At 42.5% G+C, this 24,786-nt stretch overlaps 1 protein-coding gene across 2 annotated transcripts; it reads right to left on the bottom strand.

Annotated features, from left to right (window-relative positions):
• Positions 1-1,994: 1,994 nt before the first annotated feature.
• Positions 1,995-18,998, bottom strand: AGR2 (anterior gradient 2, protein disulphide isomerase family member). Of its 2 annotated transcripts, none has more exons than XM_053264006.1 (8): positions 18,875-18,998; positions 10,387-10,530; positions 9,321-9,384; positions 9,074-9,126; positions 7,509-7,582; positions 6,250-6,313; positions 3,991-4,074; positions 1,995-2,293 (listed from the first exon to the last, which is right to left on the bottom strand). In XM_053264006.1, the coding sequence occupies exons 2-8, from the start codon at positions 10,520-10,522 to the stop codon at positions 2,244-2,246; spliced, it is 525 nt and encodes a 174-aa protein (XP_053119981.1). In that variant the 5' UTR covers positions 10,523-10,530; positions 18,875-18,998; the 3' UTR covers positions 1,995-2,243. The 2 variants fall into 2 exon arrangements, with proteins under 2 accessions (XP_053119981.1, XP_053119979.1); XM_053264004.1 differs by lacking the exon at positions 18,875-18,998 and adding an exon at positions 14,238-14,366.
• Positions 18,999-24,786: the final 5,788 nt, after the last annotated feature.

Raw genomic sequence — 24,786 nt, 5'->3', positions numbered from 1 at the left:
TTTTGGAAGTTCATGTGTGAAGTTCACAAAGTTGTTTGTTCATCATCTTTGGTGCAAAATGATGAATGAATTTCGAATCCACTCTCATTTCCCACCAAAGAATCTATTCTCAGAATACCTCAAACATTGAAAACAGCAAAACCCAGTACCCCATGGGCTTGTGGTTTGGGGAGCAGTTAGCACCCTATGTACACTACATCACAACATGCTCTGGGTGACCCCGGTGCCCTCCAAGTGGAGTTATGGGACTGGTCAAATCCCCGTTATTCCCTATGGGGGGGAAGCTTAAAGATGCACCAACTTCAAAAAATTGTTAAAAATCACCCCTTTGCCCAATTTATTTGAAATTTGAGTGGTAGCTTCCACCCATTGGGCACTACTACCCAACCCACTGTGGCCACAAAATGGAGGTCCAAATCTGGTTGATTTGTTTTATACCTGAATCTGGGCAATTGAGCACAGGGGCGATTTGTTCTGTTTACAAATCGCCCAAATCAGCTAGATTCAGGTACAAATCATTTTGTACGTGAATCAATTCACACATCTCTAGTGAGCAGTTATTAAAATGGGATTAAATGTGCCTCGTGTGGCTGAGATTAATTAGTTAGCAAGCAGAAGCAGTTCAGCAGATTTCACTGTGTAGGTACATGCTGAGATGTTGCTTATTTTAACCCTTCAGCTATACTGTGAAATAAAGATGTGCTTCTGGCTCTGAGTCTAACAGTGCAGTTCTGTGCCCTGTTACTCATTAAGTTGTTTTGTGTTCCTTAAGACTTACATGTCAGTCAATACACTGCAGTGACTCTGTGTTCTGCCGCCATGGGGAGGAGGAAAGGGAGAACTAGTTTGATTTGCCTTGTTTGCTTACTCTGGTGTACGGAGGAGAAAGTTAGGAGGGATGAAGCATCAGATCCATACCTCTGACAAAGCTTGAGGCTCCTGGGAGTGACTGCGTGCATTGTTATGCCTTTAAAAAAATTTTTCCTGCACTCAGGAAGGGGGGGAAGGAATCACTGCTGAACTGAGCTACAATCCACCTCCTCTCAATTGGCAGCTACACTTTAAGTACCAGATGTGGCTACTACTACTGCCACTTCGCTTCAGTCACCTCTGCAGCTGCTGCATGCAACTCTATGTTTATGCCAGTTGTAAAACAAGTAATTTTGGCCAGTTAGAGGCCAAATGTGTCATGAAGTCATTGGGAGGAGCAAATAAAAAAGCAAAAAAGTAATGTTGCATGGTTCTCTGATCATGGCAGCGTGCCACTGCTTCCCCATTCCGAAGTCACATTTCTGAAATGTGCACGTGCCTTGCAAAAAACCTTGCAGGTTTCAAAACCTGGGCACAGAGGAGAGCTTTCCTTGAACTCATGAATAATGTGCCCTAACAATTGCAAGTGAGCAAGATCACCCATCACTAGTTAGAGCTTGAAACAGATTTCTGCTGCTCTCAGAGACATCACGGATCTATTTCAACTGTGTAGGTGTGCTGGAGCGGATGGACAGGTCCAGCAGTCACTCTGTCCACCGCCACAGCCAGGGGATGGGAGAGTAGGCCTGCTCAGCTCACCCCTCCCGCCCAGCCGCCACTGCTCTGCTGCACACATGGTGGCTGAAATTATGGGTGGGGGGAGATGGAGATTCGGTGTGGCAGGGCAGGCACAGGGTGGCTGCAGGAGGCCCCCAAAAGTAGGTTGAGAGGCTTATGGTGGGGGCCGTCTGGGTGCCACAATTATCTAGGTGCGCCCCTGAGGGACAGTGAAGAGTTGATTCATTGGACCTGAACACAAACACCCTCCTGCCAATCCCCGCTACATTATGGCCTGTCTACAATTGAGTTGTATACAACTGAGATTTGTTCTCATTTGTCATTACTGCCTTTCCTTAGCAGTATTTCTACCAGGATGCTTTCCCAGGGTATTTTTTCCCTTGGGAATCTTAAAAGGTACTTCTGTGTAAGATCACAGATGACAAACCGCACTTTTATAAACACCATAAAGATTTTTTTTTTTAATCCTGATTTACAGAAAAAAGCAGTTTTTAATGCATATTTTATAAAAGAATCAATACTTAAAATGCCACACAGTACAAATAGTATTTATAAAAATAGTTCTCCAGTTGTAAGTTGTGCATACATTTCGATATGCATATCTAAGATCCATCCCAATATATATTCTCTTCGGTGACATCTCTTTTAGAATGTGTTACAAGTTGAAGACCTGATAATTGGTTCATTTTCTTTCTTCACAGTTCAGTCTTGAGCAGTTTCAGGGCTTTCTGCATATTTGAGTACACTAGGCATAGACAGACAGAAGTTAGATTTTGTACAAGTACTCTTGTGGTTTTTTAAAAAAATTTACATTTATATCCCACTTTTCTTCCAAGGAGCCCAGAGGTTATGTACCTAGAGGGTACGTGGTTATCTATGCATTGCATTCTCTTAATTAAGCAAACTGAAAAACAATTCTTGCACGAAATGTACTTGCAATGGTAGAAATAAGACAAGATATTAATGGTCCACCAATAATTCTGATGTGCAACCCGATGACATAGATTTAAGGATGCTTCTCATGCTGCCACTTCTATATGGAGGCTACTTAATTGTTCCATGCAGAATCATTAAATGTGGATTGGCCCCACCAGGTGAGATGCAAAGCTGCCACCAGAAGTGCTTGGCAGTGGTATGGAGGCAAGCCACACAGCAAGAGCTCTATTTGTGTGTGTCATGTTGGTCCAAGTAAATATTTTCCGGTGTGGATCAGCCCTTGGCGGTGATGTAGCAAGGAGCAGTCCCTAGTTCCATTTAGGTGACTAAAATTACATTTCCAGTTTGAATCCCAGGCAAGCAGCATTTGGATGTGGATCGGATTTGCAGAATAATAAAGTGTTCAAGCTTTAAAGTGATCAAGCCCTCCCATTTCCTCACGAACTCTTTCAAGCCTCCAAGACCAGTTTTTATGTATCTTCCAGACACCACAAGACCAGGGGCATAACTATAATAGGGCAAGGGGAGACAGTTGTCTGGGGGCCCACTGCCTTACGGGGGGCATCAGAGGCAAGTCACATGACTGACTCCCCCAGCTGCGCACCCGCCTGGGCTTCCTTCAGTTGTATTCATCCTCCAAAATTGATGTGAGTGTTAAGACCTGCAGTATGTCTTTCTCTACTACCATTAAATGACTTGCATCGTCCACAATTTACAAAACCCTTTAAAAAATAATGGAGCTGAGCTTCAGTGAGGGCGGGGCCCATTTTAAAATCTTGTCACTGGGCCCACTCCAACCTTGCTACGCCCCTGCACAAGACTATTGGAAAACTAACTTTTTGAAAATAACCTTGAATATGACAACTCATACAATACAGTGGCCAATATTTGCACAGCAGTACACCAGTGTTAGAGACACCGGCTGGGGATCCTGCACATTGTGAAAAGCAGCCCTTGTGTATCACAATGACTCAAAGCATTTGTGCAGTGTTACGTCCACAATGGAAGTTGCTGTGCAACTGCCCAGGGCTTTGGGGCTGCCTTTCATATGGCACAAGAGCTTCAGCAGGTCCCCAGTGCTGGTGTACCACTGTGCAGAAGGTCAGCCAATGTGTACACGGAGACATACATGAATCAGATGCGAAGAGTGACTATGTGTGGTATGTTTGGAGGAACAGGTGTTTGCAATGATCCAATGCTTCACTTGTGTTTTCTCTGCAAATTTCATAACAAGAAACCCTGTAAGCTAGGCCTCTATTATGCCCACATAGATAAGCGCAACCCACTAGGCTATCAAGCCTTGTCTAATGCTACCCAGTTATTCTGTGGCCAAAATGAGATTTAGATTAGGAATTTCCAGCTCATTCTTGTAACCCCTACAATTCACCAGCCTTTTAAGGGGTTCTTAATTATTCTACAGGCAGAGGATATTCCCACTATTGGAAACCTAATCTCTTTGTTGCAATTCTATGGTGAAAGGTCCAATAAGAAATGGAAAATACTTACATAATGCAATATCTGAAGGCTCATAAGCGTAGAGGCGATTGGAATATCTTCCAGTAATATCTGCCCTAACTGTCAGTGAAGGATCTGGAGGGGAAGAAAGAGGAAGTGTTTTCGTGCAGTTATCAGCTAAAGAGGTCTAAAAGAGAATGGCCTCTACTTTTCTCAGGCAGAGCATGCCAGATCAAACACATAATTGTCATTTCCCCACATGATTAACCTTACAATAGTCTTTCCCTTGCAGATTCCCTTGTAACTCCTAAATATTAAAAGATAAAGTGTGCCGTCGAGTCGGTGTCAACTCCTGGTGCCCACAGAGCACTGTGGTTGCCTTTGGTAGAATACAGGAGGGTTTGCCATTGCCATCTCCCACAGTATGAGATGATGCCTTTCAGCATCTTCCTACATCACTGCTGCCTGATATAGGTGTTTCCCATAGTCTGGGAAACATACCAGCGGGGATTCGAACTGGCAACCTCTGGCTTGCTAGTGAAGTCATTTCCCTGCTGTGCCATTGACAGAATACAAAATTGTGTGTTTTAGAAAGATAGAGGCATATATTTAAAATTAGTCACACTGTTAGAGCTTATGTAGTTTGTCCCTTTACTGACTTTTGTTTAACAGGACACACATTTCAAAGGGAGTTTTGGCAGGGAGCTATGGAGCAGCATGTCAACAGTGATATTATAAGAACTACCCAATAAGATACCTGTGACAAGCATGCCAAACAAGATGCACTTGTTTTGTATGAGAGTACTGATAGAGCTAGCAGCAGGAGAGATTGAGTTTTGCCAGCAACCATACAGTTTAGAAGTAGTTTGAATGCTAGCAATACCTAGATGTCCTTACAATGCAGATGCTGTCTGGAGAAGAGAGTGATGCACACTGATCTCGCCTCAAAGAAAAATGCCTAATTGCATCTACAAATTTTCCACGTACTTCAGCCACCCTTTTGTTCCTACAGACATAACTGTTAAAGGGGATGCAATGTTGTCCTTGCTTCCGACCTCCCCCCATGTTAACATTGTACATAAAGGGCTAATGCCCTTGCACATAAAAATTGATGCCACATGAAGTCCACTTAAATCCCTTTCCTTGGGGTCAGTTAGAGCTGGCTAAAATATATAACTGCCAATTTGTTCCTCTCTAATAGTATCCAAGGCCTGTTGCCTGTCTTGTGAGGCCACCTTTGTTACAGAGAAATTCAAATTTGTATTTTTGGTCAGGGGTCAGCATTCTGACCATGATGGCCGTTGGAAATACCAACTGCTAATTCCCCAAGACCACCTCTGTCTGTACCCATAAACTTCATATGGGAGTGGTAGAGTGACTCTTGGGGCCACGCTATGTAGGGCAGTTTCCCAAGGGCCCCCGAAGTCTGGTGCTGACCAGTGCTGGATTAACCCATTTGGCCTTCAAATTTGTAGGGCTTTATGCCCTCTGTTCTAGAAAGTTAGCCTTGGGTCCATCATAACTTTGAACTGCTTCTGGTGGGCTTTTAGGTGCACACTCTGGCTATGTGATGGGTGTGTGTGTTTTGGCTATAACACTTTGGCCGCTTATGCATGCAACACTAAACCAGAGTTGAAGGGGCCAGTGGTTGCCAAACCTGAAGTCTGAATGCAGGACAGCCCCTCTGAACTCCAGTTCCATGTGCAGAGTGACACGAGGTTCCGCCCTCCAGTTTGAACATTCATTTTGTAGTGAGTTTCACCACCCTAACCCAAGGTTTAATGCAGCCTTCGTTACATTTGAATTCTGAACAGCAGGTTGTGTTCCCTGAAACCAGAGTTGAGGGAGGAAGCTCCTCCCTCTCTGACTGGCTGTGTAGGCTGTCCTTCATGCAAGAAGGAAGGCTACACAGCCAGCTCCCCCTCCTAATTGCAGTCAGGGAAGTTTCAGAGACACAGTTCTCCTTTACATCTGAATTCGGATGGGAGAGCAGGATGGGGAGCAGAATCATGGTTCCGCGTTATGTGCAAATATGGTCTTTGTATGTTCTCTCTCATCATTGCCTTGCATAGCAGGATTGCTAGCTTTTGGCAGATAGGAATAACTGGCCATTACAGTAGTGTCCTTTACTACATAAAAAAGTTTGAGGTGTCACATCATAGTAAGTGATCAGTAGACATATTTTTGTTTTTCATGCTGAAAAATATGAAGTTTTTGTTCAATAAGCTTTAATGCCCTTCAGCTTGATGGTCTATACAAAATGGACCAGAAACAATTTTTCAAACTGGTCTTTGAACTGACTACACTCACCTACAAACAGGACTCTGGGAACGTACTGACCATCAGGCGAGAGATGTTTGTCTGTGGTTTCATACTAGAAGACAAAGTAGAAAGTCAAAGTTGAGCATTCAGCTTAAGTCACAGAGAATAAACACACATATACAAATGCTTAGCATTGCCAGTCAGCTCATCATAATGCGGCACAGGGCAGTTGGATGGCTATTACACACAATTATCCCATAGGCGGTGTGCCGGTTCAAACAAAATGTGCATGCTTCCATGTCCTCATTACATGTGGCTGGGTCAGAAAGGTATCTTCCAAAACCAGCCCAAGGGATTGGTCAGCATTGTGGTATGAAACAATTGGTCTCATGGCATAGTCCAAGGGCACTTTGCTGAAGGGAAGAGAGCTGGTCTTGTGGTAGCAAGCATGACTTGTCCCCTTAAGCTAAGCAGGATCTGCCCTGGTTGCATACGAAACGGAGACTAGAAGTGTGAGCACTGTAAGATATTCCCCTTAGGGGATGGAGCCACTCTGGGAAGAGCATCTAGGCTCCAGGTTCCTTCCCTGCCTTCTCCAAGATAGGGCTGAGAGAGATTCCTGCCTGCAACCTTGGAGAAGCCGCTGCCAGTAGACAATACTGAGCGAGATGGACCTATGGTCTGACTCAGTATATGGCAGCTTCCTATGTTCTATGTTCAATTGAGCCCCTGGTGGTGCAGTGGTAAAACTGCCGCCCTGTAACCAGACGGTTACAAGTTCGATCCTGACCAGGGGCTCAAGGTTGACTCAGCCTTCCATCCTTCCGAGGTCGGTAAAATGAGTACCCAGAATGTTGGGGGCAATATGCTAAATCATTGTAAACCGCTTAGAGAGCTCTGGCTATGAAGCGGTATATAAATGTAAGTGCTATTGCTATTGCTATTGCTATTGCTATTGCTAAGCAGGTAGGTCAGTGCTTGGAGGGAGACTGCCTGAGTCCTCCATGAATGCTGTCTGGAGTTCCATCATGGAAGACAAGATATAAATGTAACAAACATAGGGTCTGTTTATCCTATGTTTTTCCTCCATGGATAATTTTTGAATGCATGGATTTTTTTGTTGAGAGTATATTGGTTTCTTGACAGACAATTATGCCATATGAAACACCTGTGTCTCTTTATGGTGCACACATTTCCTCCCCTGCAGAGATACAGTTGTGTCTCGGTTTAGAAAAGATACCCTGTGCATGGCAGAGTACGTTGGATAGATCTCTCTACGGTTTTTGCGAAAATATTTGAAAACTTACAACAAGATTGAGGAGAATGAACTTTTCAGCCAATTTCTGTAGTTCCTTGTGTTCAGCAAATACCTTCTTCAGTGCTAGAATAAGAAGTAGAATTATTTAAACAAACTTGAAAATGTTATATCTCCATTGTCAGTACAAATCCAAGCAAAATTCATAAACTCGATCCAAGTCACTGAAAAACTGAAGAGATGAGCTAGGCTGCAGTGCTGTGTCCAGAAGTTGCTGAACTCCCATCAGCCCCAGATACAGACTGGGGATGATGGGAGTTGTAGTTCAACATCTGGAGGCCCCCAGGTTAGGAACCATAGAACAACAACAAAAGTTTCCAAAGCAGTTTACAGAGAGAAATAAATAAATAAGATGGCTCCCTGTGCCCAAAGGGCTCACAATCTAGAAAGAAACATAAGATACGTCACCAGTATCCACCCCCAGCACCATGTTAAATAAGTGCCTCTTTGCCTAGTTAGCAGGGGTTAGAACTGGCCTTAAAGAAAAAGGAGGTCACAGTTCTCAATGAAAGACATGGATTATTAAGATTTGAGGTTCCTAGCCAGAATGGAATGCTTTTTGACCTACTTGGGCCAACCAAAGTTCATTTTTTTACTTATTTGAAATTGCTTTCTCTGGAATACTAGTGCATACGAGATTGAAGAACACAGCTACCATTTAATTTAAAAATAGAATCTAGGACTCAAGTCCACTTGAAAGCCTACTAAGGTGCTAGCCCGTAATGGTTGTCCTGCAACAGGCTTCCTACATGGAGATGCGACCATCTCTGTGATGATCAACATCACCAATGAACTAGCTCTTATATCATCCAAATTATACTATGTCCCAGAGGCTGAGTGCTTGTGAGGTGTGCTATGTGCCTTTGAACAAGATCAGTAAAATTGCCCAGATTGATCCAGATGGGGAAACCTCCCCTTTCCCTCCCCAGACTCTTGTTTGATGGGGAAAGTTTTGGCCAATTATAAAAAGGACACAAAATCAAAACCATAAGAGACCCTGTTCACATCTGAAGATGAACATAGGGAGCCTTCATACATACAGTCTCCACATAGTTGTACCCTACATTTTTAAGGATCCCAAAAGTTTGTGTAGGGGCAGAGCCACCATTGCGTGTGTGTGTGGTGGTGGTGGGGATGGTTGAGGTTTCAAAGTACCCTAACCCTCAGCCACACCCCCTCACTCCACCACCGAGTGTGTGTGTGTGTGTGTGTGTACACATGTACAGAAACTGTTCAGTTTCAGATGAAGCTATGGAGGATGATAGCTGGGCCATCATTCCACAAATTCATATTCATGGGTAGGTCTCAAAAACAAGGTTAATGTTATGAGCTTCTCAGTACAAGTATGGCCCTACATTTCTAGTTGTGGCCATCTGTGGGGGTACATAAGGAAAAATGAAGAGAAATTTTCACTTTCCAACCATCCTTGCCTCTCAATGGTGTGTTTTTAATCACAAGCTAGAAAAGGAGTGTTTCTTCATTTCAGATAATGCAACTATTAAATCGTTTTTAGGTCTAGGTGGAGATCAAAAGATTGTGTACTGGAAAGAATGGTACCTTGACTATGAGGGCAGTCTTCTAAGTGGTGGATGATCATTATAGGTTTGTTGCTGAAAAGAAAAGACATCCCATTTTAGAGTTTCATAGAAGAATACAGAAAAAGCAAAGCCCATTGTTAGGATTAACTAAAATGCTGGAGACGAGACCTAAGAATTTCTTATTTAAGAGCAAGAAGTGGCATATTCTAATATATGCATCATACAAGATGGTGCTTTTGAAACAGCTTGGAGATGCAGGAACTTACTTTGTCTTAGCTTTAAAGAGAGCTTCTTCATAAGTCTGAGTCCAAATAAGTTGATCACCCCAGCCTGAAACAAAATGACAAATTTGAGAGGTTGTAGCACACAAGGAGGCAGCACTAGAACAAAACTAATAACATCAAGATTTTAATAAAGGAAGTCTTTGGTACAGCAAGGCAAAGCAGATGGCTTTCCTGTTGTCCTGCTTATAATCTATCTGCCTCACCTCCAGTCTAGGACCAGACTAAACTGTAATTAATTTTAAAACATTGTTCAAGAGCTGACCTAGAGCAGGGGATTTATTAGAAAAAACACAAAGTTGAACTCAAATTTTAAAATAAATCTTCGTTTCATAATTGTTTATGACAATTAGTGTCATAATATTGTTTTTAATTTTTGTTTTAGTTCTTTACTGTTTTAATGTTTTGTTTTAATTGTAATCCGCCCTGAGCCATTTTGGAAGGGAGGTATAAAAATAAATAAATAAATAAATAATTATGATTTAGTCTAGAAATAAGTCATTGTACTGAAGAAAAAAAGAAATGTGAATGTTTGCTATCTGGTACCTATTGGCACCTGTCTCTCACAATTTTTCAACAAAGTGTTAAAACACATAATGCAAGAGATAATTTGAAAATTAGCACTAAACAGAACTAGCACTTGCTTCTGATTTAGGGTTAGTTTGAGATAGCAAGCTCCTAATAAAGCCCATCTACTGGAAATCAACCCACCCCATCTTTCTTTACTTGCTGCATTTTTCTATTATTAAGCAGTTCATTTTCTTGTAAGTACTGTATAGGATGAATGCAATACTTTTAGTCTGCAAGGTGGTTTACAATCTTGGCTGTGTTTGCTATCAGCAGCATAGGTCAATGTACTGTGAACAGGCCAGTTTTATGATTACTTTTACTGTTGCTACAGATTGAAGACAATGATGAGTGTATGTTACAGAGGGAAGACTAAACCCAATTAACCACAGGCTGTCTGCACAAGCAACTAGGACCTATAATAGGACCCGAGTGTACTGAATTTAAAAAGTGTTCTCACAAACTTCAGCTAGTATATTTTTACCTCTAGAGAGAGTCTGGGGTAGTTTAGGATGGGTCTCTTTTGCGTCCTTTCTTACATCTCTAGTAGTGCTGTCTTTAGCCAAGGAATAGGAGATGGCAACAAGCAGAAGAAGCACAAATAGTAAGCTCTTCTCCATGGTTAAAGCTAGGGAGAGAAAAGCATTAGGATTATTCAGTCTGGGGAACAAGAAATCACCAAGGGAGGAACAATAGTGGCTCACAGTAAATCTTCTGCCAACAGGTGGCTAAATTGCAGGCCCCATCACGGAACTGCTTCATTTCCACTGTGATCACAGTGAAAAGGACAAAGTGAATGTTAAGGGTCACTGGCAAAACAATCCTCCCCTTGTTCATTCAGAAGCAAATTCAATGGAGTTTACTTTGGAGGTAAGTGTGCACAGGACTGAGGCTTAGAGTGTATGCATACAGAATGTTGTGAGCACTCTTGTACTCCTTATTTGAACGTTTGATCATTGTTCATGCAATGTGAAAATTTAAGAGCAAGGATTGTAATTTCAATGAATAGTCTGGCCAAAGCTGATTTTACAGTCACATTAAAAACAGATTGAAACAAGAATTGTTTTTAAACTGCAATCCCATGTACATTTACCTGGGAGTAGCTACCATTAAACATAGTGGAATCTAGTTCTGTGTAAAGATACACAAGATTGAACTGTGAGCCTCACATATGAAAATATGCTTTAAGTGATCATTCAGCATCTAATTGCTAGTATATTACATTTGCCTCCATTATATAGGCATTGGGGGCTGTTCCACTATTGGTTTTAAAATTGTGTGTGGAAGCCAAGTAAATGGAATCTAAATCTTTTAAGCAGCAATCACATTGGTTTGTTAAAAGCAAGAGACATTCTGAAAAGTGGCAACGAGATGTTTAAGAGACCCATAAGACACAGGCAATAATGGGCAATATCCTGCCATAAGACACAGGATATATTCTTGCTCTTCTAATCTCTGGGTTTGGCAAGATGGTCAGTCATCTGAGAGTCAATGGCCATTTAAAGTAATGTAAGTTTACACACACACACACACACACACACACACACACACACACACACACACACTTTGCATTAAAGTTTTGTCCTAGGTGTCGTCTGTTTCTACCCATGTTAATTCAGGAATAAGTACCACTTCTCAATGGGATCTGACCAGAGGTGGTCCTTCTATGTGTCAGGTTGAGGTGGTCACCTCAGGCACAAGGAGGGCTGCAGGGGGATGTCACACAAGCAACATCCCCCAGGATTCCCTGCGGCAACCACCCTTCCTCACTCCATTGGAGCATGCTGTTCATATTCCTCTCCTCACACTGATGGAGTGCACCTCTTATTTCCCATCCCTCCCCACATGAGTGAGAAACACTTCTGCCACCACTGTTTGACTTGGTGGCATAACCGGATGTGATAGTGTTCTGCAGCCTTGGCAGCATGGTCTGTGCATGTCAAGCACCTGCCTGCACAGACAGGGGAGGACATCATTGTCTTTCACCCTCTGGCAGCAAAATGCCTTGGAGCAGCCCAGATCTAATCCCAAGCAGCCAGTGCATGTGAGATTGCAGCTTAAGTGGGTTAGAACAGGAAAGAGCAACTCACATCACCAAGTATTTTAGCGATTAGCAAGCATTTAGATTTCTTTGACTAGGTAGGATACTCACAAAGGCAAGTCAATAATGAAAGTTCAAAGTCAGGGGTGTAGCTATAGTTGAGCGGATGGGTTCAAAGAATCCAGCCCCCCCCCAGCTCCTGATGACCTCCAAGCTCCACTCCTCCCTATTTTCTTCATTATCTCCCTCACTCCAAGGGGCTGCTAGGGAGGGGGCAAACACGGGCACTCTCTCCCCCAGCTATGCTCCTGTTCAAAATGCAAATACAGGGCAAATTTACTCAGAATTAAGTCCCACTAAATTCATCTGGACTTACTCCCAAGTAAACAAACATTCAAATAATATACTTATTAGGGAAATGGCTCTGTTCAACACAGTGGGATTTACATCTGATTAAGCATGTGTGCTGTCAAACACTTCCAGCATTTTGAACTCCTTAAAGCCTTGCAATTGCCCTAGTACTGCAAGATACTCATTCTGCCAGCAGCAGCTATTCTCTCAGAATTTTCTGGGTTGACAGTGAGCAAAATTCTGAATGAATCTCATTAACCCCATTTCAGTCTAAAAAAACAACACACACAAAGCTTCAGCAGCACTGACTGTTTCCAAATATTGATTTTAAAAAATAACAATCTATCACTCCTGGATGTTAACCATTGGGGCCAAGACCTAGTTTTGCTCACTCTCTCTGACAGAATGCAGATTTGAATCAAGTGACGTGACTTCCACAGAACCGCTTCTTAGGACAATACTGGCAGGTTGAAATGTGGGTTATTACGCTTAGTTTGATCACCAAATCAAGCTTGGTAGTTGAGTGGGTTGTGTGGGGTTGCTTTGCCATGAGTATAGACGGAGGTCATTCCATTCTTGCTCAACCTGCTTTGGTCAGGTTTATACCCACCTCAGCAGTGGGCCCCCTGGGACTCTGGACTATTGGCAGGTGCCCAAGGATACTTTGTGGTGATACCAGCCCTGTTTTATAACTTGCCTAAATGGACTCAGAGTACATCAGTGGCAGAACACAGATCATGTTTAGATAAGCATCCCAATTTAAACCCCAACTGCACATGACAACTATGGACACAGAGCTTTAAACGTAGGTCTTCCCCAGTCACATAAAAGCAGGATTTGGAAAGCAAATGGGATAGGAAGTGATGAGCCTTCCCCTTGCAGTCCAACACATAGGTCATTCACACAATAAAAGAACCTGTGTGTGCTCCCAATTTCCAGTTGTGTGGAAGCAAGGTAGGAGCAAAATCTCCTTTCCCTCCTAACTTGTTTCCACATGACCGAAAATTGGGAGCACACACAGCTCTCCAACCCAGGTAGAACACAGTTTTTGACTGTGTTAATGACCTCCAGGTATGTTTCTCGCAGCCAGAAAAATCACTTGGTTGGGTAAAAACTGCTACTAAGACATTAGACTTCAGAATTAAGTTTGGTTGCAGGGTTTTGATTGGATAAGTATTCTAATGCTTTCTCAGGGAAAAACCTAGAGGAAAAGTAAGCCCACCACCACAAATGAAAGCTGCAAAGACAGTGTGGAAGATGATATCAGGTGAATGTGAAGTAGCCAATGTAAAATATACATTGCACCTAGTTAAGCCTTTCCCCAGCACATTCTACAGCAATTGCCATTTGTAATAACAGCAACATCAAGGAAAGGGCAAGAAATATTCAATTGACAGCAACTGGAATTAGGGTGTATTGGGGAGGGGTTGTTTCAAGCAGAGAGTAGGAAGCCAAGAAGAATCAGGACCATCTTTCATGGTATTGTTGTTTAATATGGAAACTAAACTAGTACAGGGGGAAAATACAACTTTGAAAGAAATAAGAAGTACTCCTCCTTGCCAAACAGGAAGTTCACAAGCAAGAGATCAAAAGCGGTTGGCAGATGAAGAATAGAAAGGAATGACTGACAAATGTTCCATATTTTCCTAAAAGCAGCATATACATTTGTAGAAGTGGAAGGAAAACTCTTTAGTAATGTTAGCAGAACACACATAGGGGGGCAGCATTAACTAATTGCTGTTTTACACAGCAAAGGATACTTCTCAGTGGCTGAGTCTTTTCCGCTCTCTGTGCTACCTGCTCATTAATAAGTAAAGTTGTGCCGTTGAGTCAGTGTCAACTCCTGGCAGCCACTGAGCCATGTGGTTTCCTTTAAGTAACCCGACCCAAAAGCTCAAAGGATTCAAACAGGAGCTTTGCTAAGCAAGAGCTCATAATCTTACCTTCTCTTCCCTCCTCCTCCTCTTGAGGAACAGACAGAGTGCTCCAAGTTTCAGTGTGAAGGAGGAAGGTGTGGATGGCTATTTATGCACCTGTGTGCACCTCATCCCCTCCCACCAGCCTGACATTTGAATACTTCTGTTATAAAGATAAAACTTCTTGTTTCTGTCAAAGAATGAGACTTTTTGGAAATAATCCTTTAAACAAATAACTTTATCATCGTATATCAGCTTAATTGTTTTAGAAAAATAGAACTTTGAGAGGCTGGGAAAGTATATTTTAAAACTTGGGCACTGAGCCAACTCTAAGTAAGCATAAAACAAGACTTCTGATTTGCCCAAAGGCTGATTTGTCTTTCTGTGATTGGATAGATGCATTAGCCTGAGGCACAGGTCTATAATTGCTCTGAGAAGGTGAATTTAATTGTCTAGATTGGTAGTCAGGGGCGAAGTAAAGGTAAAGTAAAATTGTGCCATCGAGTTGGTGTTGAACCCTGGTGACCACAGAGCCCTGTGGTTTTCTTTGGTGGAATACAGGAGGGGTTTACCATTGCCATATCCCATGCAGTATGAGATGATGCCTTTCAGCATCTTCCTAGATCAGTGCTACCCGATATAGATGTTTCCCATAGTGATGGCCATTTTACTGTGTATGGACACTGATATACCCACTAAAAGATCAGAAACAAAGGCAAATTCCAGATAAAATAGGACTTGGAAATCAAACTTTAAAATGATCCTTGAAATCTGTCCAGTATTTGAAACCATATTAAAAACATGAATTGGATTATTTTTTTTAATCCCATGATTTCTGCTTTCTTGCAAAATTGGAATGCAGGGCATTTAGTGCTTAGTAAAGCATTATGTCAGGAGTTATCTGTCTTGTCAGTATAACAACGTGTTGTCATTTGAGGAGATCATCACACATAACATGTTGAGAATATGCAATGTGTGTGCTCACATGGAAGTGTTGGAAGAAATGGTGATGGTATAGACCATCTCTTTTGCAAGCAGAAGGTCCCAGCTTCAAGCCTGGCATCACCAGGTAGGGTTGGGACAGATTCCTGCCTGAAATCCTGGAGAACCGCAACCAGTCAGTGTAGACCAGGTCTGCCCAACATATAGCCCATGGGCCGGCTGCTGCCCGTGGGCAGTTTTTGCTGGCCTGCAATGGAGCCCGCTGGCCTTTGTGAGCAAGCAGGTGAAGGCACGGCAGGAGCAGTGGCAAGGCAGCACGCTACTGTGGGAGCAGGAGATGGGTGCTGCCGCAGGGTACCACCAACCGCCTGCATGCCGCCGCCACTCACCCTTGCTCCTGAGCCCCTCTACGGCCATCAAGGCTGGGAGCTGGACCTGCGAGTGAGTGGGTGGGGGAAAGAGCAGCAGGATGGTGCAGTCAGGTGGCGTGATGCTGTGGGAGCAGGGCTGCTGCCACCTCGCTGCTGCCAGCACCCCTCCTGACTCCCGAGCTTCACTGCTGCCATTGGGGTCAGAGCTTCCAGGGAATGAGGGTGTGCATGTGTGCCCTTATTCACAGCAGGCTCCTGGCCCCAATGGCAGCAGAGGGGCTCAGGAACAGTGGCAGCAGTGGCAAGGCAACGGTTTGCTCACCCTCATTCCTATAGTAGTGTGCTGCCTTGCCATAGGTCCTGCTGCCCTTTCCCCCTGTCTGATCACTCATCAGGGCCATCTCCTGGCCCCAGCAGCACAATTCTCCTAGCAAAGGAGCTTGGGAGCAAGGGTGAGCAGCAGCCGGCGCAGGTCATGCTTCAGGATGCAGGAAAGCTGAGGGCTGGGACAATCCCAGCAACTTAAGGGGATGGGGGTTGCTAGGGAGGAGGGTGGACACAGGCTCACCCTCCCCAGCTATTAAAAATGTAAATGAAATTTTTAGAAGATAAAAAATTATAAATTTTAAATTATTAAAGTATTACTTAAATTATTTGTTTGTTTGTTCGTTCATTGATTCAATTTTTATACCACCCTTCCAAAGTGGCTCAGGGCAGTTTACAATTAAAACAAAACCATTAAAACCAATAACAGTTAAAACAAAAATATAAACAATGTTTATATCAATTAACAATTAAAACATGATAAAAACAATTAAACAATCAGAACAATTAAAAAAAACCCTGAAAACCAGGTTACAACGTTAAAACAAATTAAAAACCCTAGAAGGCCAGGCCAAACAGATAGGTTTTAAGGGCTCTCCTGAAGGTCAATAAAGAATTCAGATTGCGGATTTCTGCTGAGAGTACATTCCACAGCCCAGGAGCAGCTACAGAGAAGGCCCGCCTCTGAGTTGCCACCAAACGAACTGGTGGTGAATGGAGACGGGCCTCTTTAGATGACCTTAACGTGTGGTGGGTAGAAGAAGGCGCTCTCTAAGATAACTCGAACCCAAGCGGTTCAGGGCTTTAAAGGTAAATATTGATTAATTATTTAAAATTATTTTTAAAATTGACCCATACACTAGGTCATGGTTGGTTTTGGCCCACTGGGGCATTTGAGTTGTGTACCCCTGGTGTAAAGTGGGAGGAGGCAATGGTAAACCCTTCCTGTATTCTACCCAAATAAAATAACCGGGCTCTGTGGGTGCCAGGAGTCAAAATTGACTTTATGACACTCTTTACCTTTTACCCCTGGTGTAGACAATTCTGAGCTAGATGGACCAATGGCCTAACTTGGTATAAGGCAGAATCTCTGTGTTCCTAAGAGTAGGCCTGTGCAAATTCAGATTCAAAATTTTGGATTTTATCCAAAATTGTCCCAAATCAGTAAAAACTGGTAAATTCTGAATCCAATTTTTAAAAATCTGATTTAATAAAAACAATAGGATAGGTAAAGTTGAAATTAATTCTGAAATATTGAAATTAATTCTGAAAATTGTAATTTTCTGAATTAGCAAAACGGAATAGGATTTTCCCCCATACAAGTGAATGGGGAAATTGCAAAAAGAAACTTATTAAAAATCAACAGATGGCCCTAGAGCCCTGAAACCTTCCACACATGTGTAGAAGGAGGTTAGGGTTTCTTGTTGTGGCTTCTTTTTTTTTAATGGTCAATTTCCTGATTTTGGGTGAATTTTTGAAATGTTTGTAAAAATGGCTAAAAATGGTGAAACATGACTCATTTCATGCCAGAACTTTACAAAAACTTCTGAAACTGAAGACCCTCCTTGGACCATCATTTCACCAGTATGTGGAGGAATCTGCCCTTTGCCTTCATGAAAAGTGATAACAGCATGCCCCCTTTGCCCCCGCCTTCCTTTATATTTCTGGAATGGGTGGGCATACAGTTATGAAGTTATGATGGGCATAACTTGAAGTCCACATTGGCAGGACTGTTGTTTATTTTTGTAATTGTTGTTTTTCAAAGCTATGGGTCAATCCCCTAATTTATGGTGAGGTGGGTGAGATCCCCCCCCTTCTTTTAAAACGACTAGAAATTATGAAATCTGGCTTAGTTCAAGATAGAACTTTACAAAAACCGCTGAAAGTGATGACCCTCCTTGGACCATCATTCCACCCCCATGTGGAGGAAAAGGACATTCTTTTGAATTTTGGTGATTTTGGGTGATTTTTTTAAAGATTCCATTAACCACTATGGGGGAAAATCCAAATTTGTTGGAATTTGGATTCCAATTCAGAATCCAATTCCGATCCAATATCCAATATTGCCAGAGTCCATAGAATCCGAATCCAATATTGTCAAATTTGGATTGTGTCGAATCCAAATCCAAATCTGAATTTTCTGAATGCACACAGGTCTACCTAAGAGTCCTTAGAAAAGCAGCAAAGCAAGTAAAGGGAATTAAAATCTACATAAATTCTTCATCTGCTGGGTGTGCCACACAGCAAGTTTTAAAGACACGTCTACTTATAGCCAACTTTTGGATTGCATCTTCTGTGTCATGTTAAACACACTTCCTAAGGTGCAAACAGTAAATAGACTTTTCAGAGAAGTCATTCTTATCCAGGAAAAAGGATGTTCACCCTGTTGTACTGGCCAACGTCCAACTTGGCCTGGTTCTTCCCTGACTCTCAGATAAAATAACTGTTCTCAATTCTTAATGAATTGACATCTTGTGACACACTGTAGTAACATTCCCCCAAAGTCAGTTGTATGACCTATGCTATGTGAAACCTATGTTTCACTGAACAGCTAGAAGGGGAATTGGGTCTGGGATTGTGCCTTATTGGGATCCTGTCCACAAGTTCTGCACATTCACCTGAAAGTCTGAAGAGAGTCTATATGCTGACAGTTGCATGTGCAATGAGAGAGCCTGACTTCTTCCTGGTTGTGTAGATAAAGGCTATGCATGTACAGATTATACACAAGCACACTGTATTCAGATCTTTGTCAGTTGATTGCATCAAAGTTGGGACTGGGATTGTGGACACAGATCTCAATTCCTGTCCTCCATGCATTCAGAAAATTCAGAGAAAAGGTTTTCTCTGCATGAGGGAATAGAGATAGATTAGTTCCACACCACATTTTCTTACTCCCTAAATTTATAACTGGAGATCACCGAAAGTCTGTCCTGACATACTTTTCTGTCAACGCACATGAACCATCGAATTGCACACATTGACTTCTGCTATAGCAGCAAAAGGCCTGAATAGCATTGGACTACTTGCCTGTTTGCTTCACTCTCACCGGAAACCTTTTGGGATGATGTGTGCATAGTTTCTATAGCAAATCTTGCCGTGCTTAGCTATGACGATGCACTAGCCTTGCTCCTACTAATGCTGTATGTCCCAACCCTGAAAATAAACAATGACCATACTTGGTTAAATCTTAAGGCCTAGTCATCATTCCAAGGCTTTCTGGATCGTTCTTTCTGTATGATACTTTCTGAAGTTGTAAAGACTTGCATCTCAGGGCTGGCTTGTATTCTTTTCAAAGACTAATGATTTTCTTTGGAAGAGGGTGTTTTAGAACTGTTTGACAGCTGCAGCTGGATTGGTTTTCAAGGAAATAAACCTACTTTAGTACAGAAAACTAGTGCTGTGGGAATCAGATGTGATCCTCATACAGACATTTCCACAATCGGCAGTAAAAGGTTGCCATGCTCACTGTCTCCAAACTCTTGTATCTTTGAATTTTGAGTGTGGTCCAGTCAGGTTTTGCTGGCCATACACTGTCAAAGGCTTCAGCATTCAGAAGTTGCATATCACCCCTTTGATCCTATCTGCTATCTGAACAACACAACTTCAGAACTGTTATCTGAACAATGCAGTCTCAAGGCACTCTTGATCTATACAAATATATAGGAATATGGGAAGCATAATACTGAGATCCTTGCACTGGAATGCTTTACTACTGAAGAACATGGCATAGATGTTGCAACTACTACCAGTCGTCATGTCTGCAATAAAAAACAGGCTCTCGCTAGAAATTTTATGATGTGAAGCATAAAGGTGTACTAGGCAGTTCACTGTAAATCAGGGTGAAACAGCTAACCCCTGCTAACTGGGCAAAGAGGCACCTTTTAACGTGGTGATTCTCTTTATTTAGCAGGGGGAGAGTAACTGGCCCTATCCACCCCCTGCACAGTACCTCCAGTGACGGTTGCTAGTGTCTGACTTATGTTTCTTTTTAGATTGTGAGCCCTTCGGGGACAGGGAACCATCTCATTTATTTATTTATTATTTCTCTATGTAAACCGCCCTGAGCCATTTTTGGAAGGGTGGTATAGAAATTGAATTAATAATAATAATAATAATGTGTGAAAAAGCAATATATGTGTTTAAAGTATAATTATACACAATTCATCTATAGAATGCACTGACACAAGATGTGATACTTTACAAATTTGCATTTGCTGTTGGAGTGAGGGCCAAATTGCATAGGATGTTAATGTTGGTTGATAATGCTCCCAAACATAATGCATGAGCAGAAACACTAAACTAGACTTTCAGAAATGGGATTTTGTTAAAATAAAAGCCATGGCCAATCCCAACAAGATGACAACCTCCCTTAAGCATTACCTTGCTGTTTGGTAAGCCTTTTCTGTGTGTATGTGTTTCTAATTGTCTATGTGCTTCCATTGTTTGGAACAGTAGTATTGTTGAAAATCAAGAAGTGGTGGAGGGAGGTGGCTGGCTATTCAATTTTCATTAGCCTGTCACTGATTTCTGCTTCTGTCCAGTATAACTTTTTCTCACAGGCTAAGCCTGGAACTATTAACAAAACCTCATGGTGTTCAATGAAACATGAAGAATCTGACTGACACTTCAAGTGAAATAACCACAGCTCCACCCATTTCTAATTATCTCATTGAATTTGTGTTCTGGGCTGTGCATTTGAGTCTTTGATTTTTGTAGAATTTGCCAGTGAGGAGTGTCTTTGTTTAAACAGCTACCAAAAAATTCCAACTCTTTGCTGCTTCAGTTTTTAGCTTCTCTCCTCATATCGCCATTTCTTTGTCATGTGGTGGCAGAAAAATGACAATACTGAGCGGGGGAGAGGCCTTAAGAAGGCCAGGGATCCTTTCATACATTAGCTTGGATCCAGAGAACAGCAAGCAGCAGGAGAAAATGGCTTGCTGTTGTCCTACAAATTCTTCCACTACAGCTAGCAAAAGATAATTCAGTGCAACAATAATGTTCGAGATTGTATTACGGTATGAGAAACACAATGAATAAGGGAGATAAAGGCTTTAAAGCAAATACAAATGCCTAGGGCCATAAAAAGACTTGCATAAGCGCTTTCACAAATGGAGGAACTCTCTAGGTTCTAGGTCACTCCTGTCACACTACACTCTTGTGTGAAGTGGGGGGAAAGCCCTTTTGTGAATGGAAAAGGGGTTTTTTTTGCTAGCAAAAGTCCCACTTTTGGATTCAAGCAGTGGTGGCCACAGCAAACAAGCTGGGGAAGGCCTTGCAGAAGGAAGCTGGGAATGTGCTGCAGGTGTGGTGCTTGGTGCTCCTATTCTGCCCTACCTCAACTACTTCCCTTCCTTTCTCATCTCACCCTGCCCCAACCCCAGCAGACTGGTAATTTGCCTGGTCAGGATGAGACAGGAGTATTAAACACTGTACCTGTAGCTCGTTTTCTGACCCACTCCAACTCGTTTGCATGGATCACCACTGGATTCAAAGTTATTACCAAATTGGCCCAACTTTAACGTCGTCGTTCCTGAAGATAAATTGCTTTCATACTCTCCACTTACTAGGCAAGGCTTAACCTCTGTAATTCTTTAAGAGCAAAGAGATGAATGTAGAAAAAACGTTCTCTGCTATATGTTCTGTTTTTTCTACAGAGAACCATTCTCTGGTTCTTTGCTATAAAAGCAAAACTCTACCATGTCTACAATTGGGTAATTTTGTGCATATTTGCACCTTCCTGCTTGTTGCTGGAAGATTTCTTGAAAGTAAAATATGCATTAAAATGTGTGAGGAAGTAGCGGTAGTACCACCAGCACCTACAAGCCGGAGTGAGCAGTGGCGTCCTGTCCAGCATCCCACAGGGCAGCATCATGGCTCCAGCGCTCACCTGGCCTCTGTGCATGCGTGGAGGACATTTGGCGTGCTGACCACACAAATGGCCTCTGCAGATGTACAGAGGCCAGGTGAGTGCTGGAGGCACTGTGCTGCTGCAAAGGATGTGGCACAAAGTACAAGGTGCCTCTGCTCATGGCGGCTTCCAGGTATTGGTGGTACCACCAGTAATAACTTTTTAAAGGTATCTCTCACCACTGCCACCCCAACGCCACCCTCATCGTCTACCACTGTTATTAGAGGAATGTATTCTAATAATTTCTTTCTATTTCTTTTTAGGATGTGAGCCCTTTTTGGGACAGGGGATATTTTTTTCATTTGCTTTGCTATGTAAACCACTTTGAAAAGCGGCATAATAATAATAATAACAATAACAACAATAATTAATAATTAATAAATAATTGCACTCCTACAACCTGTTAGAGGAAGAAGTTATGTGTGCACATGCACACATAGCTTTAGTACTCAAACAGCACTACCTCCTTCGGTACCCTAAGAATGTCTTAGTGCCCACAGACAGGAAGTAAGGATTAGTAATACAAACTGCTTTGTCATCCATAAGATCACACACCATAACATATGCCAGTATTCCGACAGTGCTTCAGTGGATGCTTTAGGATGGAAATCCCTGCCTAGAAATATATGTGACTTGCATATCAACATAATTGATTTAGAAAAGAATGCATGCCATTCACATAAGAACAACATTTTCATTCTTATAGCAAACTTGAGATGATTTAGGATAAAAATGTCTGAGAAGATCCTAAGGCTGTTCTTATGATCCTCAACAGGGCAGAAAATGCATCCTACCCAAATTTGGCAGCTGTGCAGTCTCCTGTTTTCTGCTCACATGTGAGTAAGGAGATGGACTAAGTTATTGTGTGAGAGACTGATGCTGGGTAGGAGGGCTTTTTCTCCTATCTCATCCAACAGCTAGGTACAGTTGCTGGGTAGGATGGAACCCTCCTACTTTGCTTTTTACTCACACACAAGCAGAAAAAAGGAGTGCACACAGCTCCCAAACTTGGGTAGGATACGCCTCCTACCTAATGGCCACCCAGTGGTCAGGCATAATGGCAAACCATGGGTCCAATGGACACACAGTTTGCCTCCATTCCCCTTGCCGCACTCCCAGACAATTCTGATCTGCAGACTGGGAGACTGCAAGTGGGGAGGAACTGGCTTGCACAGGCTTCCTCCTTCACATGAAGGAAAGCCGTGGCACTTAACTAAAACAAACCTTTACTCTGGTTTGTGCAGCTTGCACAAACCAGGGGACATGGTGGCAGTATTCAGATTACATGATACTGCTTTAGGACCTGAAGTTTTGGTGGCAAAGTGCAATGCTAACCGAAGGTTCAAATTCAAGTTTGGGGTAAAAAACTGACCTGAGGCTTGATGACGAAACTGTGGGTTCATGCATTCAGTCGACCACACTATTGAACCTCGGGTATGGTTGCCTCCAGTTTGGCATTATGTACAAAGGCAGCCAATCTGTCATCATGTGAACTAGCCTCCTGTGCGTTGGTGAGAAAGGGAAACCATTGAACTCTGGCCTTACAGACTACAGAACAGATTACTTACTAGCAAGCAATCCAGAAAGTTCAGACTAGAATCCTTTTCTCATGACACATCATGAGAAAAGAGTAACATCTGGAGAGAGGGCACGCCCTCAACTCCTGCTTGTAGGCTTCCAGTGGCACCTGGTGGGCCACTGTATGAAACAGGATGCTGGAGTAGATGGGTCTTGGGCCTGATCCAGCAGGGCTGTTCTTATGTTCTTATCCAGGGTGAGGGGACAGATCTGAATGTAGAGATCTAAGCATGTTCATTTGAATGTTTGCATGGCATCAGCACATATGCAACTTTATACACATAAGCCTCCCTTTCTGAAACTGGGAATCCTATGGTACCATGGTGAAAATGATGGTGTGCACTTTCATTTACCCTGGAGAGGATGTAAGCAGGGCTTTTAAAAATGTGGGAGAGGGCACGTTTTGCTTCTTTTTGCATTGCTGAACAGCATATTTTCTAGAAGGAGGCAAACTGCCACTTTGATTGATTGCTTGATTGATTCGGTGTCGACTCTTAGCGACCACATAGATAGATTCTCTCCAGGATGATCTGTCTTCACCTTGGCCTTTAAGGTCTCTCAGTGGTGCATTAATTGCTGTCGTAATTGAGTCCATCCACCTTGCTGCTGGTCGTCCTCTTCTTCTATTTCCTTCAACTTTCCCCAGCATTGTGGACTCAAGGGAGATGGGTCTTCGCATAATGTATCAGAAGTATGATAGTTTGAGCCTAGTCATTTGTGCCTTGAGTGAAAATTCTGGATTGATTTGTTTTATGATCCATTTGTTTCCCCCCCCTGGCTGCTCATGGTATCCTCAAAAGTCTTCAGCACCAAAGTTCAAAAGCCTCAATAGTTCTTCTGTCTTGCTTCTTCAAAGTCTAGCTTTTGCATCCATAGAGTGTCATAGGAAATACCATTATCCAAACGATTCTAATCTTTGTAGGTATAGACACGTCACATAATCTAAATATCCTTTTCAAGGCCTTCTTTGCAACCCTACCAAGTGCTAGTCTGTGGGGGTCTTTCTTGACTGCTGGATCCTTTACTGTTGATGGTCGATCCTAAAAGGCAGAAGCTATCCATCACGTCAATGTCTTCATTATCGATTCTGAGGCTGGTTGTTGTACGCATTGTCATTAGTTTAGTTTTCTTTACATTTAGTCATAGTCCCATCTTTTCACTGTGGCCCTTAACTTTCATTACTAGGGCTTGCAGATCATCCACATTCTCAGCTATCATAGTGGTGTCATCAGCATAGCGCAGGTTATTGATGTTTCTTCCTCCAACTTTAAAACCACACTCATCTTCTTCCAATCAAACTTGTTTCAGTATATGTTCAGCATATAAATTGAATAAATAAGGAGAAAGTATACAGCCTTGTCTTATTTCTTTGTCGATTTGGAACCAGTCTGTTTCACCATGTTCCATCCGGACTGTGGCTTCCTGTCCTATGTATAGGTTTCTCATGAGAATG

Source organism: Hemicordylus capensis, chromosome 6 (assembly GCF_027244095.1).
Source record: "Hemicordylus capensis ecotype Gifberg chromosome 6, rHemCap1.1.pri, whole genome shotgun sequence".
Lineage (NCBI taxonomy): Eukaryota > Metazoa > Chordata > Lepidosauria > Squamata > Cordylidae > Hemicordylus > Hemicordylus capensis.
Note: the sequence above shows the minus strand (reverse complement) of the source record. Positions and strands in the feature narration are given on the sequence as shown.

What these genes read in the sequence shown, in the direction of transcription:
- AGR2 (XM_053264006.1), bottom strand. Translation starts at nt 10,522, where the DNA reads ATGGAGAAGAGCTTACTATTTGTGCTTCTTCTGCTTGTTGCCATCTCC. An exon ending in ACCCCAGACTCTCTCTAGAG is followed by an intron (nt 9,385 to 10,386) that starts GTAAAAATATAC and finishes ATTTTGTTTCAG; the next exon opens with GCTGGGGTGATCAACTTATT. An exon ending in TCCCAGAGTCCTGTTTGTAG is followed by an intron (nt 4,075 to 6,249) that starts GTGAGTGTAGTC and finishes CTTCCCCTCCAG; the next exon opens with ATCCTTCACTGACAGTTAGG.